Source organism: Mytilus galloprovincialis, chromosome 8, assembly GCF_965363235.1.
Source record: "Mytilus galloprovincialis chromosome 8, xbMytGall1.hap1.1, whole genome shotgun sequence".
Classification (NCBI taxonomy): Eukaryota; Metazoa; Mollusca; class Bivalvia; order Mytilida; family Mytilidae; genus Mytilus; species Mytilus galloprovincialis.
The window spans coordinates 12,014,594-12,035,017 of NC_134845.1; the positions used below are offsets into that span (position 1 = coordinate 12,014,594).

The window sequence follows — 20,424 nt, forward strand, 5'->3', positions numbered from 1 at the left end:
ACAGACTCATTAAATTTAAATTATTATTTGACTTGAAAGAATTGATCAGTTACTCTATTCTTAAGAAATGATTATGATGATAGATACATACATATAGATATAAAAAGATGTGGTAAGAGTGCCAATGAGACAACTCTCCATTCAAGTCATAATTTGTTAAACGTCAAAGTACAGTCTGTTTATTTATACATATATTTTTGTAAATTTTTACATGTATTTTTGTACATTTTTACATACATGTATTATTGCCTTTTTTTAGCACTGCAAAAATTCCTGCAGAACAAAAATATTTGTCCATGCTAATCATTAATCACTGAGCACCTTGCATTAAACTACATAGTATTTTTTATACATGGCTATTTAACTTGTAAATTGCTATATTTTCACAAATGCTTCTGATCATGCTAATACAGTACTGAAAATCAATAGAAACTTTTCTCACAGATTAAATTATTGTTATGTATGGATGAAATGATGAATTTATTGTTTACATTTTGTGTACCTGGTAAAGCTATATCCAATATCACTGGGACATTTATTGTTGTGGCTCTGTTTATAGTACATCTGTCAGTCAACCCATCAAACAGTTGTCAAATGCTATCAAAAAATTCATAATTTTGGATAATATATTCTGAGGCTTTTGCTGAAAAAAATGGTTGATTATATAGGGAATCATTGAAGCATGACTGGAGTTGACCCCTTAGGAAAAGTTCTTGATCAGCCACTGGTATTGTCACTACTGTGGAATATTTATTTTCATCTGTACCAATTTTTGTGTGTTAGAAATGGATAGTTGATTTCATTGAGTTGTCAAAGTCTGTGTGCAAGCCTTTATTTAGTATCTATACTTTATTGAACATTCAAGTTTGTGGTTTAACTATATTCCAATGTAATCCAAGAAAATTTGTACCCTTTGAAACCACCAAAAAATGGTATCCCATGAAACCAGGGAAATTGGTATGCCATTTATCCAGGAAAATTGGTATGCCATTTATCCATGAAAATTGGTATGCCATAACAAATGATGAATCCACAGTAATAAGTAAGTGTGACCAGGGATAAGTAGTTTCATTTTATTGTTTAGGAATTCAATATTAAATTCTCTTTTCACCTGTCACAACAGTTCTAACAGAATGTTAGCTTTCCAGCGACCAACCATTTAAGTTTCAATATAACAGTATTTTCTACGCATAAACTTAATTAATTCAGTCAATTATTCTGAAGCTAGAGCACTTCCTGTAGTCTGTATCTACCAAATATAGTAAACAAAGTGGTATTAAGTGCAATGTCTATTTCATGTACGTAACATTACACTTTTCTAAACAATCTGGGGCTTCGTTTAGGGATAGAAAATAAATTTTATATTTGTGAAACTATAACTGCCATTTTTAGCTGGTCAACTTTTTTGTTTTTGGCACAAAACTGTTGAAGGACTTTGTAAACCCTTCTCCACTTTCTATGCATATACAAAAACGTTGATGTTTTTATTTCTGAAATTAAAACTGAAAATCTATGAGTGAAGCAATTAAAATGGTAATTTTTGTGGTTATCCATTGTTTAGATATGTAGATTGTCTGTAGATCCTATTTCTGAAGTTTGTAAAAATGGATTTGATGTTTTCTTGTACTGTATGTTATAATTTATTGTGTCATTTGTGACTTAAATGATTTCTTGTCTACATTTGTACCTGTGAGAGGATGATCTTTTCTGTTTTATAAACAAACTGAGACAGGATTTAGCAATTTGTGTCAATGCTCTCATTGTCAAAAAAGGTGTAACATATTATTACAAACTCTTCAAATCGTAGGCCTTTTGCATCTCTACATATGTCATAAATGATTGAATCATGTTTTGTACTATGCTTTTGGATGAGTACAAATGTGCTGAATTGTCATTTTATCCTTTCTAAATGTCAGATATGAAGTATTCAGTTTATACAATGGAGAATTGTAAGATTCAGTTTATATTGACAGTTCCTCAATGTGAGATATCACCTTAAAGTTGAAAATTTGGCTTCTCAGCCTCTGTATCAGGGATGAAACAGCTATTTCAATGTTGATAATCGAGGTCACAGATTTAGGTGGTGGTGACTTAAGGGCCAGAGCCCTACTTAAAATAGAGCTGCATATAGCCCTCCTTATAGAGCTACATATATGGTTAATGTGTAGAATTTTTCTTAGTCCTACTCCCAACTTAACATTGCATCTGTTGACTTCTGTGTTCTTTTCATTATAAAGAAAGTACAAATATACCTCAAGAATATGTCACATTTAATAATAATTACAAGGATAATTCTTGTAGAAAATCTAATAAAACATTGTTTTGATATTCAGTGAATTATATAATGTATTATAGAAACAGCAAAATTATAGAGAAATTTGATGGGCTGTGTTTAATGGAAAAAAAAGTATTCGTAGGAAAGAATGCCTCTTTAACTTTTTATACGGCCACAAAAATTGAAAATTTTTTGGTCTTATATTGGTATCACGTTGGTGTCGTCGTCGTCGTCGTCATCCGAAGACATTTGGTTTTCGCACTCTAACTTTAGTAAAAGTAAATAGAAATCTATGAAATTTAAACTTAAAGTCTATGACCACAAAAGGATGGTTGGGATTGATTTTGGGAGTTTTAGTCCCAACAGTTTAGGAATTATGGGCCAAAAACATGTCTCAAGTAAGCATTTTTCTTGGTTTTTGCACAATATACTATAGTATAAGTTAATAGAAATCTATGAAATTTTAAAGCAAGGTTTATGACCACAAAAGGAAGGTTAAGTTTGATTTTGGGAGTTTTGATCCCACTCGAATTAGGGGCCAAAATGGTCCAAAATTAAACTTTGTTTGATTTCATCAAAAAAATGAATTATTGGGGTTCTTTGATATGCCAAATCTAACAGTGTATTCAGATTCTTAATTTTTGGTCCTGTTTTCAAATTGGTCTACATTTAGGTCCAAAGGGTCCAAAATTAAACTTAGCTTGATTTTAACAAAAATTGAATTCTTGGGGTTGATATGCTGAATCTTAACATGTACTTAGGTTTTTTATTATGGGCCCAGTTTTCAAGTTGGTCCAAATCGGGGTCCAAAATTATTATATTAAGTATTGTGCAATAGCAAGAAATTTTCAGTTACACAGTATTCCCCAATAGCAAGAAATCTTCAATTGCACAGTTTTGCGCAATAGCAGGAAATATTCAATTGCACAGTATTGTCCGGTTTTCAAATTGGTCTACATTAAGGTCCAAAGGGTCAAAAATTAAACTTTGTTTGATTTCAACAAAAATTTAATATAGGGGTTCTTCAATATGCTGAATCTATAACCATGTATTTAGATTTTTAATATTTGGGCCCGGTTATCAAATTGGTCCACACTGAGGTCTAAAGGGTCTAAAATTGAACATTATTTGATTTCATGAAAAATTGAATTCTTGGGGTTCTATGATATGCTAAATCTAACCATATATTAGATTTTGGATATTGGACCATAATTGGTAAATGTCCAATTTAAAATTTTTAAGTTTTAAGTTTAAGTTCTTAGACCACATTCATTCTGTGTCAGAAAACTATGTTGTGTCAACTATTCAATCACAATCCAATTTCAGAGCTGTATCAAGCTTAAATGTTGTGTCCATACTTGCCCCAACTGTTGAGGGTTGGACCTCTGCGGTCGTATAAAGCTGTGCCCTGCAGAGAATCTGGTTGCATGGAAAGAATTTAATGTTTAAAATGGAAATATAAAGGTCTCTAGACAATTTGATTCACTATATTACCTAAGAAAAGCTCATTAGTTATATTATTCTGAACATCAAACATTTTAAATTGATTTTGTTTTACTTTTAATTTAAGACTTCAGTGATTTTTGAAAATGTCAACATTTCTTTACTTATTAATAAGGAATATTAAGATGTTTTTGCAAATTCGAAATAATTCTGATCTTAAATAAAATGTTATAGCACATGAAGATTATGATGGCTAATATGGGTGTTGATCAGTGGTTTAGTAGTTATTAGGGCACATTTAATTTGAATAAGAATGTTTCTGATGGGAACAAAACCTAGATTGACTGGGGTATAGGATTATCTTCATCTGTAAAACTATTGTCTTGCATTAAGACCCATGGTATAAGTGTGTCTGAAACCATTATAACCAGTAAATATAAAGTACATCTATTAATGGTTCGAAACATTGAGGTCAAAAGTAAAATCTTTACCTTAGATGAATGAAAGAATGCATAGCTTAGTACATGTATTTATTGACTTATATTTTGGATTAAAAATAGAACATCAAAGTTTACTAAAAACAATTTCATTTCCTTTGAATGTTTTTGTCTTTTATATCTGACCCCTTAGATATGACATATATAAGATTGACAAAACAGAAAATGCCTGGGGCACAAACTCTGACTATGTTCATACCTGTAAAACATCAGGTTTTTCTTTACTTCTATCAAATTTACATATAGATTGACATTTGTCATCACTTTATTTCTTCCCAAATAAATTTCCCATGAATCTAGTGGTTTTCTTATTTTATTTTTTTGAAAGAACATTTATGATACACATATACAAGTTTTTTAATATTTTTGGAAGGATTTCATTTATAAACCATGAAAATGAAGGTAGTATATTTAATATTTTTTTGATATTCTAATATTATGTAATAATATGTTCATTCATAAAGTATCAGTTGTTTTTTAATATGATAAAAAAACTGGGCATGTCAAATGACGCCATTGACATTGTGACGCTGATTAAATCTTAGGTTTAGGTTTAAAAAGGGAGATAAATATAAATATATTTATAGATAACTTGAATTTTTTTTATTTTTCATTTTAGTAGTTGAAAAAATAAATGATCCATTTATATACAAACATTATATAGAGGTAATTCTTAGCTGTTTTGTTTTGTTGAAAGTAAGATAAAACATGTGAAAGTCTAACAACAAATTTGATTGGTTGATATCTGTCTAATGAAAGAATCCTTTTCCTATATTTACAGGTTATATTAGAGAAAAAAGAGGCTGTGATCAAGTACAGTCCTACAGAAATATCACCACCAATTATTGCTGAAAAGATAGATGAAATGGGTTTCCCAGCCAGAGTGAAAACTGTCCATCCAGCTACTACAGATGCCAGGGTAGACAACTCCGAAAATAGTGTGGAGATTAGTGTAAAAGGGATGACCTGTATGTCATGTGTCAGGAATATAGAAAGTAGCATTTCCAGATTAAATGGAGTAAATCAGATCTCTGTTTCATTAGAAAACGAAAAAGCTACAGTCATGTATGATACAGTGAAAATATCGCCAAATCAGATTGCAGAAGCAATCGATGATATGGGATTTGAAGCAAATGTTGTAAAACAGCCGAAATCTTTAATAACAAGAATAACTGTTGAAGGAATGACCTGTCAGTCTTGTGTTAGAAACATTGAGTCAAACATTAAAACCCAAGCTGGCGTTGATGAGATTAGAGTTTCTCTTGCTGACAAGGAAGCCTTTATTATTTATAACCCAGACCATACAAACCCAGAGGTACTCAGAGAGGCTATTGATGATATGGGTTTCGATGCTTCTTTACCCAGACAGTCTTCTGTTGATAAAGAATTTGACCGTCTTGCAGAGAGAAGTTCAACACGATCTGCAGGCCCGGAATCTGAATGTGAAATTTCTATTATAGGCATGACATGTAAATCATGTGTAAGAAATATTGAAAGTAATATAAAGGATAAATCTGGGATCATTTCAATAAGTGTTAGTCTTGAAAAAGAAAATGGAACTGTCAAGTACAACAAGCTAGTTACGACACCAGAGAGGATAGCAGACATGATTGATGATATGGGGTTTGATGCCAAAGTTGCAGGGGATACAGGGTCAGATACTGAGACTGTAACAGTTGACATCAGAGGCATGACATGTCATTCATGTGTCAATAATATAGAGGGGAATATCTCAAAGAATCCTGGTGTAAAGTCTATCAAGGTGTCACTGGCCGATCAAAATGGTGTGATAGAATATCTGAAGAACAGAGTCACCCCTCAGATGTTATGTGATGCCATAGATGATATGGGCTTTGAAGCCTCACTACCAGGTAAAACTTTAAAATTTGAAAACTGTATAGATGTTGATTGATGCTATGAACTTTCATATTATAGTTACAAAACTATTCATGAAGTGTGATATGAGAATGGAGACTCACATTTTATATGTCTTCATGTGTTCATAATACTTTGAAAATGTTTCCCATCTTTTGTCTATCATTTCAAGTGGTGTCTGATGTTTAGGAGAATGTTTTGTCAGGATTTTCTATGACTGTTGTATTGCATAACACTTTTATGGGATATAGGAGTATCTGGGAAAAAAAGTTGTGTAGTTTTTCAAGAAGCTCTGATGCATTCAAGCTTAAACTTGTCCCAAACCATACATGTGCAAACTATATACTTGCATGCCATTCTAGTGCACTTTGATTGATAAAATATTTCTACAGGCAATTCTTTTAAAAGTCCTTTTTCTGGTAACACTCAAATTCAGTAGGAAGTTTGGTACTTAAGATTGATTTTAGTCATCATTTAAGTTTTAACACATTATTTAAGGAGTCTTTTAATGTTAAATTTAAACCAAATTAATTACTTTGTATTTACATAGAGGGAAAGTTTTTAAAATTACCAAATAGAAAATGTGTTCTATAGTTATCTTGTATTTATATAGACATGACAGAGGTATTTTACATCCATGCTAACACATTGTCTGACCCACATACCACATCAAAGTATTTACATTGTTATAGAGACGTAGGTATGCTTGTATAAAAACAGATGTAAAATTTAATGGATCACAATTTAAAACTCTGTCTGTCTTGTAAACAGTTCAGTTACTACAGATAAAGTGTAGATTAGTTATCAATGAATTAAATTAAGATTAACAGCTAAAAATCTTACTGCAAGATAAACATGATAAAGGTCTTCAAAAAATGAGTGAAAATCTCATAAATGTTTGAGGATAATAAGGAGCTGACCAATCATGTATGTTTTGCTTTAATGACAGCTGAGAAGTGACTGACTGATTGTCAAACAACCATAAATGCTAGAACTGACCAGACAGGCAGTCAATACCAGTAAACACTGTCTAATACTGAGAAATTTTGAAAGGACATTATTATAAAACCAGTCCTAACCTGATCATTAAGTAAATGTGGAAATACACACAGTCATTAAATTAATGCTAGGGGTTCAGAAGGGGCATGTTTATGATTTTTGAATGGCACAAATGAGTATGATAAAAAAAAATATAAAGTTATGCTTATAATAATAATAATAATAATAATAATAATAATAATAATAATAATAATAATAATAATAATAATAATAATAATAATAATAATAATAATAAATTCTTGATTTAAAGAGGTAAACTCAGTTAGTTACAATAAACTAATCTTCCCTGAGGCCCTTACATACAAATTACAATACAATCAAAAAAGATATTTACACATAGTTAATTTACAGTCAATGTTTGTAGTTCAATGTCATTAACATAAGATATAATGCTGTTTAAGATGTACATGTAGTCAAAAAATCAAATGAAAATAAAAAATATACAAATACATTGTAGCAAACATTTCTAATAGCCCTTGTTCCTTACCCCAACATGATAACTTATGTAGTGCTATGTTTTATTTCATGAGAATGAAACAATGGAAGCTTTTACAGTTTGTGCAGATTTGAGAAAGACAAACAAACGAACTTATGGAAAACAAGCCATCTTTTAACAATAAATCTGGAGGAGACAATTAATGATATCAATTCATTCAATTTGATAAGTTAGAATTTAAAGAATCATATTTGGCTACTTTTGAAATAAAAATTATTAAATTCCAAGTGCAATAAATGTCCAACTTATTTAGTGGTTATAAACAATGATCAATAAGAAATGGATATCAATGATCGAGTTATTAGACATGATAGAATCAAAAAAGAAAAGAGGGATCACAATATTTTTAATATCCCTGTTTGCTCCCTATATTACATTGTAGCAAGATAACAGGAGGCAATATATATATACTACTTGCATAAAAATTAGAATAACACATACATGACATAAAAACATTCAATTTAGATAAAAAAAAATTGTCATTTGCAGGAAAAAATAATTTCACAGATTTCACCTATATTTCCAGTTTTCTCTTATATGATGCCTATTTTTTTTTTTTTTGCAGTTATACACAATGACTTAGAAGTTCCTACAGTAACTATTACTAGATCAGCTAGTCAGGCATCTAAACTCAGCGGTACTGGTAGTCTGAAGGTTGATGTTTTAAAGGGATCTGTGCAGTTTAAAAAGGGTGTGAAAGATGATGATGATGATGAAGACTTGGAGAAATGTTTTCTACATATTACAGGGATGACATGTTCATCATGTGTCAGTTCTATAGAGAAAAATCTCAAAAAAGTCGAAGGTGAGAAGGGTTAAATACAAATAACAAATATATAGTTTTATGTAGAATATTTCAATTTCAAATATCCAATAGGAAACCTGTTTCAATGATTCAAACAGTTGCCTTCCCTATATATACATGTATAAATTTCTATTTGGTTGTAAAAAGTGTCACCCAAACAGATATAAGAAGATTTGGTATCAATGCCAATGAGACAGCTCTCCATCCAAGATACAATTTATAAAAGTAAACCATTAATGATTATAGGTCAAAGCATGGTCTTCATTCAACATTCATACCATTGAAACAGGAAAACCAACAGTCTAATCTAAATAAAAAATGAGAAACGAGAAACACTTATGAACACCAGTTTCCTGACTTAGGACAAGTGCAAACAAATGCAGCAGTTTAAATGTTTTAACAGCACCAAACTTCACCCAACCTGAAACAATAGTGTATCATCACAAAATAGAAAGACAAAGACTACATGACAAAAATTGATAATTTGAAGATACATGTATGCAATTTTTCAGCAAAGAGTGGATGCACATTGAGTTATTTGTTATGATTGTATTTGCAGGTATAAAACATGTTCTGGTAGCACTAATGGCACAGAAAGCTGAAATAAAATATGATCCAGAATACATATTATCCAATCAGATAGCTAACAGGGTCAATGACCTTGGGTTCCATGCTACTGTTATGGAATCAGAATCCCTTGGAAAAGGCACAGTAGAGTTACTTGTGAGTAAACATTATATATGAAAATAAGGAGATGTGGTTTGATTGCTAATCAAACAAATATCAACCTAAGTTCAAATAAAATGGATGTAAGCAATAATAGGCAAAGAACAGCCTTCAACAATGAGAAAACCCATACTGTATAGTTTGCATTAAAAGTCCGTTCATTTTGTACATGAAAATATGAAATTTTCAATTGAGAAAACTAACAGCATAAAAAAAATAAATATGACAGACATGAACCAAAAACAACTACTGAACTTGAGGCTCGCTGGGATATGCATATAAAGAATGGGCTGGGAATAAACATGTGAGTGAGGGCTGAATCCTCTCCTCACCTGGGAGAGTGGTTTTACAGCACAACATCAAAAACAAACCATCAGATCGATGGATACAGTGCAGAAAACATCTAACAAAAGCACAGACCAGATTTTGCAGGGTATTTTTAAAACACTTACACAAAGTACAGATCTCAGAGTACCCACAGTTAATGACAGCTAGTTCAAAGACATCACAACTAATAAATAAGTATTGTTTAAACAGACAACTAACAGTAACAGTGACTGTAGGTTTCCATGTCATTGTTAGAATTTCTTAGCAAAGTACAAAAAAATTACTTTCAAGCTGATTTAAAATGTCTTTTGAAAAAGTTTGACTTGTTTTATTTGCATTTTCATTTTGAATTTTATTGTCTTGTAAAATTTTATTGGTCTGTAGTTGCCATTTATTGGAAATAAAATTTTCATTTTTCTTCTGACTAAAAATACATGATATGTACCTATACAGATACAGATACAGATGTTTTGTACTATCTGTGATAGGTTTTTAAAAGTTATCTAATTTCCATGTCAAAGTCTTTGTGGTAAGAGCTTGTATTAACTTTATAGAATGACTTTTAAATGTTCATGTAACTACAATACAATAGCATGCTCATTAACATTGATTAAATCATGTTAAAGGCTCAGACATGTTAATCTAAAATTCACTGAGAATATTTGTTGCCTTTTAGAAAATATCATGTTTATTTATACTGCAGCTGTGGCATTTAATTTGAATTGATTGTATAATTCATTTTATTACATACTTAATAGTTATTACAAGTAGATTTAGTATGACGATCATTTTCACTGAACTGGTACACATTTTTATTTAGAAGTCAGATGAGGCCCACCTTCAGATGCAGGATTTTCTCTCCGCATTGAAGACCCATTAGAGGCCTTTGGCTGTTATCTGCTCTTTGGTCGGGTTGTTATCTCTTTGACATATTCCCCATTTCCATTCTCAATTTCATGGGTAATACAGAAAATAGTAATCTTGCTGTATCAGCAATCCATGATGATATCAAAATCAGTCATGATTTCAATGGCTTTATCAAACTCCCAATCTGTATTATTTATAACCGCTATTTAACGAAAGTTTCCTTTGATCTTGCTGACTGATAGTTTCCTTTCTAAGCAGAGTCTAGTGATATGAAAATTATTGGTAATTTGGTAGAAACTATGAGGACATGTGGCGTTGCTGACGAAATTGACATGAAAATGACAACATGGTCATAGGTAAATGATCAATTCTAATGCAATTTGGATGTAACAATTTTTTTCATTGGCTAAAAGTTGCCGTCAAATCCACAGTTGACCAGGCGTAACTAAGGAGGGACCCGCCATTATGAATTGTTGAATCAACATATGTTCGATTACTACTATATAATCGAAGCCAAAACAACACCTACCTCGAATTTGGCGTTTTAATGTAATTTTATCCGAATTTGAAGCGTACAGGTAACGTAAAAACCTCCAGTTTGTAAGTTTTCATTTGTATGACGTCATGTTTAGCCATGACGTCTTTAGCCAAAATCATTCATGAAGTTTCCCGGATTTTTTTCTATTTGTCAAATTTAGACGTTTTTTAAAGTTTTATCGTACTTTTCTTTTTGTAATGCATTAGAATTGGAATAACAGTACTGTAGTTGAAGAGTTGCCACCGTCAATTTTGATTTGATGGTCGCAAATCTCTGTTTTACTGTCTCCGCTACACGTCGCCAGTAAAACTGCATTTGCGACTGTCAAATCTACAATTGACGGTGGCAACTCTTCAACTACAGTACTGTTATTCCTTAATTAGCTTCACAATTCAACTGTTTCTGATTCTTATACAGTGTACTTATTAATTGTATTATTCCAAATTCATGTTAAATAAATGACTTTATCTAAAGATTGTTTAAGGGTTACCGAAAGTAAAACTTTTATGATATTTCTATTCAACAGATAACTGGCATGACATGTTCGTCATGTGTACACATGATAGAATCTACACTAGTAAAGGAAAAAGGAGTTTTAACAGCTTCTGTTGCCCTGGCTACCAATAAAGGAAGGTTTACCTTTGATACAGAGATCACAGGACCAAGAGATATAATAGACAAAATTAAGGTACTGGGTGTTTAAGTTTGTACTGCATATATTCATTTAGAGTTCATCTATAGGCAAGTGGTCAAAGTATTTTATCTTCTATATCACAAGCCTGTCAGCGTCATAGTTATGAGTTCCTACTCCACCCCTGTGTTCAAATTGACTAGGATTGTCAGTTTTCCTCTTGAAGATTAATGATTCTCTTTGGGCAATCCTACTTCCTCTACAAATAAACACTAACTGCCATGATATACCGGTAGACAATAGTAATGACAGTGGCTCTAACAATCAACCAATCAATTAATCTTTATGATTTTAAAGTATGAATTTGCTAAAAACAAGAACACAAAAGGATAATATAGAGGGCTAATAATAGAAATTGTAATACAAGAAAAGCATAAGGAATACTATATGAGGGAAATCTTTTGACACATTAAGGATCATGTGCCTACACTATTAAGAGTCTTAATGTGTAGGGAAATTCTAAGATAAATATCTTGATACATAAAGTGAGATATTCTAAACTACCTTATTTTAAAGAACTATCAAACTAACAATTGTTTTAGACTACCACAATATCATTCATTCATCTTTTAAAAATATGACCGGGTTTAATGATAAATGAAAAAGTTTATATACCGTTGAAGAAAAAATTTCTATTATATAATTTATGGTATTTGTGTATATCGTGCCCTTTATTGCACACTTGCTATTTTATCAAAATTGATAAGCAAACAAGGAAAAACATAGAACTATTTTATGTCCAAACCTACAAGTAATTGTTTTATAAAATTAGTATAATTGTGATGTCAATTTATAGAAGAAGGCACTGTATACATGTTTTCAATATTTTTACTTTCATATTATATTACTTTAGGGATTGGGTTTCAATGCAGATTTGTTTACTGATGATGATAAAAATGCTTCCAGATATGACCACAGACATGCTATAAGGAGGTATGTTTATACTTATATTTATTTGGTAGGTTGGGAATAATATAGGGTTATTGCATGAATATTGGGGAATATTGTCCCGAGTAGAATTTTATATTGCAGGAGCTTGCGAGTGCAATAAATGTTCTACAAGGTACAATATTCCCCAATATTCATGCAATAACCCTTTTATTGTATAGCAATATAATATTTGAAAGTAAAAAGTTGATGACGTCATGAATTTTGAAGATTTATTGCACGCTAACTTTTGGCTACTTTCTGTGGGAAATATTATATTGCTATACAATAAAAACAATTACTGTGTATCATAGATTTACATAATATTCTTCTCATACTGATACTCTTGACAAGGAAATACATACATAAAATTGAATGGTCTTTGTATCTGGACCTGTACAGATTTTTCTGCCTATTAACTACATTAAAGGTTAGCGCCTCATTAGATTCACTTACATATAAAGAGGCAAGGTATTAATGATACTTAATTGAGTAAGAAGCTGGGATGCACCGGATTTACACAGTACTATTTTTATGCCCCAGCACCTAATAATATTGGGGGGGGGGGGGGGCATATTATTTAACCCAAATCCGTCTGTCTGTCCCATTATGGATATATATAGTTATTCCCCATAACTTCTCTAACAGTTTGAATCCTAGAAAGTTTTCACTTTGCAGGCTGTTTGTACATATATTGAAGGTGTGTATGCATGGTATGTGGCCAGGGTTTTTGATTTTTATTGATATTTGATATTTTGGGAGATAGTTGAACTTTGACATTTTTTTGAGTATTTACATGCATACTGGAAAGCGTGCTCCCATGCTCAACTTTGTGTATTTACATAATAGTTCTTCAAAAACTGGTCATTATCGTGATATATGGACTGCCCTAAGGACGCTGGTATTGACTAAGAGAGTGATAATGACTGAGCCGAAGGCGAGGTCATTATCGCTGTCACAGTCAATACCACTGTGCTACGGGCAGTCCATGTATCACGATAATGACCAGTTCTTCAATAACTATTATGTTTATTTCATAGAGGAACCATGTTTTTAAAAATTCTCATAAATTCAGAATGTTCAAAGCAAATTCGAGTAGTTGTGCGATTTTCTATGGCAAAGAGTGAAGACCAGTCGTAGTAATACTGCCATTCATTTTAGTGCAATTTTTCAGTTACTAGTAGTAATAAGTTCTCTATAATTTTAAAACTTACGTTAACATGTATTGTAAACAATTCAACAACTTAGATATAATATTAAAAACAGGAAAATGTTTAATTAAAGGGAAATCTCTCTTAACAGAGAAACCACGCCCCAACGGTCATTAACAGATAAACCACGCCCCAACGGTCATTAACAGACGGAAACCTTGCCCCCATTAGTCATTAACAGACGAAAACCACGCCACACCGGAGTGTAGTGCAGGGGCATCACTTTGTCTAGTTCATTTTGTAATGTCATCTCAATATAATTGCACTGTATGAACACTCAAATCAGACATTGTTTGGTTAATAGAATAAAATTGTATCATGTAAACAGAACTCTTTACCATTTACCTGTAATACTATCAAATGCACTTAAACAGTCAGAAATTCCCAAAATAAACCATTCATAGTTTTTTAATTATGCTATTTTTAGATGGAGGAACTCTTTCTTATGGTCGTTGATATTTGGTGTGCCAGCCATGTCTATAATGATGTACTTTATGTTTGTGGAACCCCCTGACGATGACCATGCAGACCATAGTAATATAACGGGCAACATGACAACACCTAAACCTAAATATAATGGTCACATGTACCAAATAATGTTGATGCCTGGCCTGTCATTAGATAACTTACTGATGTTCTTATTGGCAACACCTGTTCAGGTAAATATAATGGTCACATGTACCAAATAATGTTGACACCTGGACTGTCGTTAGATAACTTACTGATGTTCTTATTGGCAACACCTGTTCAGGTAAATATAATGGTCACATGTACCTAATAATGTTAACACCTGGACTGTTTTTAGATAACCTTCTGATGTTCTTATTGGCAACACCTGTTCAGGTAAATCAGACAATTAAAAGTATTGACCTATATTAATTAGGTTTTCTTTATGATTCCTAGGATATTGGTTTTACATTCCATATCTAAAGTTATGCTGCTTTAGAAGTCATTCAGGAAACTTATTTTTCCACATCATGTTATTAATAAAACAAGTTTTCTTTTTTAAGATTTAATTTTTTATACACTATTGTTATTTGACACTACTGCTTCCTCCAGCAATAAAAACTTACCCCACATAATAGCACAATAGCCAAAAGTGAGATTTAACACCAATCAATTAAAGTTTTAATTTGTTTTTGCCCAATATCATTTGTGTTATTTATTCAAGAACACATTTTTCTTTTCTCTCCATTTTGCATATGTCATCTTGTTATCCCCTTAACTTTTAGAAAAATCTTTGGTTCTGAAACTTCTTTTCCAACTAGAACAAAACTAGACCACAATCATCCTTAGGGTATCTAAAATAAAATGGTAATTCATTATTAAATTTTGTTCACAATTGATTCTTTTATGAAATTCCAGGCCAGGCCATATGTATCTGTATAAAAATGTTTTGAATTATGCTATTCAGATGATTTTGGTAATTGATAAGTCTGCATTATTAAAAATAGCAGTGAGCAATTGAGATGCATTCTTTAATATCCAAAAGAAAACTTGAGAAATACAGTGGAAAATTGAAATATTGATACTAATAAAAATGTTATTGAATTTGTCTATTTCAGTTTCTTGGAGGTAAATATTTCTATATACAAGCATGGAAAGCAGTCAAACATAAAGCTGCTAACATGGATGTATTGGTTGTCTTGGCAACATCGATATCTTACGCTTACTCGGTGATTGTTGTCATTGTTGCTATGATACTCAGGGAACCAATGAGTCCTGTTACGTTTTTTGAGACGACTCCGATGTTGATGGTTTTCATTTCACTTGGAAGATGGTTAGAACATGTCGCAAAGGTATACTTTCTATTTTATGTAAAAGACAATGGCCAGTTAAATACTTATAATTGTAGGACTTGCAACATATCAAAATATAGCCATTTACTGACGAATTTGAACGAACAGAATTATATTAAAAGTGTAATCCCAATGAACCAAACAACTAAATGTTCATACCATTGGAAGTCATTTTCTGTCCACTGACAGGCTTGTGAAACTTCAACCTACGTGACCAGTTAATAATTGCAATCATTTGTCCTAAACTATAATAACTTTTTATTTCTGTATCAAGTTTTGATTTTCTTCCTCAACATACTGTTAACCAACTTACTTTCAAGGATGTTAAGGGATGATTTATTTTCACATTTTTTTATTTTGTTGATGTTTTTTTTATAAAACAAGTTCCTAGTTTAACATATACAAGACAATTTATTTTTCCTGTTATTTTTCTACTTATGTAAGGGGTGATGATCAGTGGCTTGTGATAAATAAATTGGTTTATAACTGGACTGTTTAACACCTATACTAGCAAAGCATTATCCTTGACAGTCTAAAGAAAGATATAACAATAACTGGAATCTATTTGGGATTATTTTCAGGTTTAGAAAGACTAAGTGTAATTATTTTTTGACTTTGATATTGAGGAGGAATACTTATGAGTTATTTACAGTAACAAAAACATTATTTTATTGTGTAATTGAATGAGGAGAATGATATATTTATAGCTAGCACTTTTATATTTGACAGGGTAAGACATCAGAAGCTCTAGCTAAACTGATGTCACTTCAAGCTTCAGAGGCTGTATTATGTGAGGTAGACAAAGAGAACAACATCATAAAGGAATCTACAATCAGTGTAGATCTGGTCCAGAGAGGAGATGTTTTAAAGGTATGTGTAAACTATGTTTTCTCTAAATTTTGACCTGGTCAATAAAGGAGATGTATTATGTATAACATACAAGGTTTATATCTGTATACAAGAGGAGAGGGTTTGAATTTATCCATAACAAAGATTGAAAGTATGCTAAATGGTTGAAGAACTTTGCTCAGTGCTCGGAGCACAAAAATCATGCTCGAAACATGAAATTAAGCATTTAGATTGGTTGATTTTGGAGTACGAATACAAAAATCGTGCTTGAAAGTTTTATGACCACCAGACACTTTATCTTTACTTAAAAGAATATATGAGTGCCAATAGTGAAAGGTATTTGATAAGGAAGTTCAGCTCCTAGTGTAGATTAAGTCTACAGAGGTTAAGTAGGAATATAACTTTGTGATATATATCACTTTAATATAAAGTGTGCATAAGGTCTAGTAATTTTAAACATTTTTTAAATCATCATAGGACAGGATTGATAGATGAATCATTTGTGAATTATGGAATAAGGGAGACAACCTCTAAATACTTTTGAAAAAAGTTATAAAATTATACTATTTGGTCCAGAGACACATTCATTGTACATTTGTTTTGTTCATTACTAAACATGTAAAAAACTAAAGTTAAAATCATGATTAAATTTTATTTAGTATCCGGAAAACCTGATAATACCTACAAGGAATTGATTTCTAAATTTTATTTTTGTTCGTTTGAAGGTTGTACCCGGTGAAAAGATTCCTGTAGATGCCAGAGTTATAGAAGGAACATCAACATGTGATGAATCTCTGATTACTGGAGAAGCTATGCCTGTTGTTAAAACCACTGGTAACTGTTGTTCCTTATTTACATAAAATTGAGAATGAAATGAGGAATATGCCAAAGAGACAACAACCTGACAAAGAGCAGACAACAGCCAAAGGCCACAAATTGGTCTTCTTAGCAGTGAGAAAATCCTGCTGCCCCTTAAATAAAATTGTTTAATAGTTCAGTGAAAATAGATATCACACTTAACTTCAAAACATATGAATGAACTAAAATTAAAAAACTTACTTTAAGACTAACAAAGGGCAGAGGCTTTTGGTGCAAAGAAAAGGCGGGTTAAACAATGTATAATAAAGAAACACATAGCAATACACACAGTAAACATGTTTGTCTGAGTTGTATTTTGCAGACAAGAACAAAATCCATTCTAATAGATGATTAACAAATCACATTTGCATATGTATTACACTCTTTAGACAGTGTTGTAAATTTATAGATAATTCTGAGATGTCAAACTTTAAGTCAATAAATATGCTGTAAAAGATTTAATTTCATTGATCATGTAAATGCAATGATTTGTTATTTTCAAAGAACTCTAAAAAGATGAAAAAAAAAATAGTCTTTTTAAAATTTTTAAAATGAAATATGTTATCAAGCATATTGTGACCAACCAAATCATCAAATAAGTTTGTACCAACAAAACTATGTTGTCAAAACTTAAGAACTATTTTTCTCACCAAGATTTGCTAAATGTAGATCTTGTAGAAATTGCTGCCCTTTAACATATCTTATATTATTCACATTTAATTAATTATTTTAAATCTTCTGTGATTAACAGGCAGTGATGTAATAGGAGGATCTATAAACCAGAATGGTATGTTGTTAGTACAGGCCACACATGTTGGATCAGAAACCACTCTCTCACAGATTGTCAAACTTGTAGAGGAGGCACAGACATCTAAAGCACCAATACAACAATTGGCAGACACCATAGCTGGATATTTTGTACCTATCGTCTGCTCTCTATCGACCTTGACCTTGATTGCTTGGGTGATTGTGGGATATGATAGTATTTATAACATTGATCCACAGTTTGATGTAAGTTTATCAGAAACTAAAATATAATTTGCATACTGTGGATTCCTTTAATTTTTGTGGGTACCAATTTGCGTGGTTTGAGGAAAATTTAAATAATTGTGGATCCTTAATTTCCTGTTTTTTGCAAAGTCAGCATTCATTCCTTTAGAAAATTTGTAATTCATTATACATTTAAATTTGTGGTTCCCCTGTGCATAGGAAATCCATGAAAACTGGTATCCAAAAAGTATTGTTAAGTATTAAAATTTTATTAAAATATGAAGTAATGATATATCAAAAGAAAATTGTCAAGGATAGTATTAAAAGCAAAACCTCTAAATTTGTTAAATTGATAAATCTGTTCATTTTGTTGATATAACTTTAAATGAAAAGAAAATAGCAGGCAAATACATAAACCAGCTAGCACTATATGTTATTTTAAAAAGATAAAGATATCAATTTACAACATGTAGACTTTGATGCCAGAATATTTGAATCAGACAGAAGCATCAATTCAATGATAAAAATATTTGTTGGCTGCATTGAGATATAACAAATTTTGAACAGAAATATTAATCACAATAGTCATCGAATACATAACATTATCTTTACTTTCAGGAGAATGAGGGTATCACAAGACATGAACTGATATTCCAGAAAGCTTTCCAGTTTGCTATCACTGTACTGAGTATAGCCTGCCCATGTGCCCTGGGTCTGGCCACACCCACAGCTGTCATGGTGGGCACTGGGGTAGGAGCTTCAAATGGAATATTAATTAAGGGTGGAGAACCACTAGAGACAACACACAAGGTAAGGAATGTAATTAGACGTGTTAATGGAAGTAAGTTGTTTGTCCATTGATGAGAGATCTAACCTATATCTTTTCATTTCATAATCTTCACAAGGAAATACTGTGAATTAAGTTATATCTGCAATACTTTATATCACTTTTTAGCTCACCTGGCCCGAAGGGCCAAGTGAGCTTTTCTCATCACTTGGCGTCCGTCGTCGTCCGGCGTCCGTCGTCCGTCGTCCGGCGTCGTTAACTTTTACAAAAATCTTCTCCTCTGAAACTGCTGGGCCAAATTAAACCAAACTTGGCCATAATCATTATTAGGGTATCTAGTTTAAAAATTGTGTCCGGTGACCTGCCCAACCTTCCAAGATGGCCGCCATGGCTAAAAATAGAACATAGGGGTAAAATGCAGTTTTTGGCTTATAACTCAAAAACCTAAGCATTTAGAGCAAATCTGACGTGGGTAAAATTGTTCATCAGGTCAAGATCTATCTGCCCTGAAATTTTCAGATGAATCGGACAACCCGTTGTTGGGTTGCTGCCCCTGAATTGGTAATTTTAAGGAAATTTTGCTGTTTTTGGTTATTATCTTGAATATTATTATAGATAGAGATAAACTGTAAACAGCAATAATGTTCAGCAAAGTAAGATTTACAAATAAGTCAACATGACCGAAATGGTCAGTTGACCCGTTTAAGAGTTATTGCCCTTTATAGTCAATTTTTAACCATTTTTCGTAAATCTTAGTAATCTTTTACAAAAATCTTCTCCTCTGAAACAACTGGGCCAAATTAAACCAAACTTGGCCACAACTATCATTTGGGTATCTAGTTTAAAAAATGTGTGGCGTGACCCACCCACCCAACCAAGATGGCCGCAACAGCTTAAAATAGAACATAGGGGTAAAATGCAGTTTTTGGCTTATAACTCAAAAACCAAAGCATTTAGAGCAAATCTGACACTGTGTTAAATTGTTCATCAGGTAAAGATCTATCTACCCTGAAATTTTCAGTTGAATCGGACAACCCATTGTTGGGTTGCTGCCCCTGAATTGGTAATTATAAGGAAATTTTGCTGTTTTTGGTTATTATCTTGAATATTATTATAGATAGAGATAAACTGTAAACAGCAATAATGTTCAGCAAAGTAAGATTTACGAATAAGTCAACATGACTGAAATGGTCAGTTGACCCATTTAGGAGTTATTGCCCTTTATAGTCAATTTTTTACCATTTTTCGTAAATCTTAGTAATGTTTTACAAAAATCTTCTCCTCTGAAACTACTGGGCCAAGTTAATTATAGATAGAGATAATTGTAAGCAGCTAGAATATTCAGTAAATTAAGATGTACAAACACATCACCATCACCAAAACACAATTTTGTCATGAATCAAT

General features: G+C 31.8%; 1 protein-coding gene across 1 annotated transcript in view; it reads left to right on the forward strand.

The window, feature by feature from the left end:
- LOC143085088 (copper-transporting ATPase 1-like) overlaps positions 1-20,424 on the forward strand; it is a 33,348-nt gene that overhangs the window by 6,169 nt on the left and 6,755 nt on the right. Inside the window, exons 3-13 of the mRNA XM_076261273.1 lie at positions 4,997-6,086; positions 8,211-8,450; positions 9,010-9,173; positions 11,435-11,596; positions 12,453-12,532; positions 14,165-14,396; positions 15,303-15,536; positions 16,266-16,406; positions 17,111-17,219; positions 17,995-18,254; positions 18,852-19,043. Of these exons, the coding sequence (XP_076117388.1) occupies positions 4,997-6,086; positions 8,211-8,450; positions 9,010-9,173; positions 11,435-11,596; positions 12,453-12,532; positions 14,165-14,396; positions 15,303-15,536; positions 16,266-16,406; positions 17,111-17,219; positions 17,995-18,254; positions 18,852-19,043 (2,904 nt within the window). The remainder of the gene's footprint in view (positions 1-4,996; positions 6,087-8,210; positions 8,451-9,009; positions 9,174-11,434; positions 11,597-12,452; positions 12,533-14,164; positions 14,397-15,302; positions 15,537-16,265; positions 16,407-17,110; positions 17,220-17,994; positions 18,255-18,851; positions 19,044-20,424) is intronic.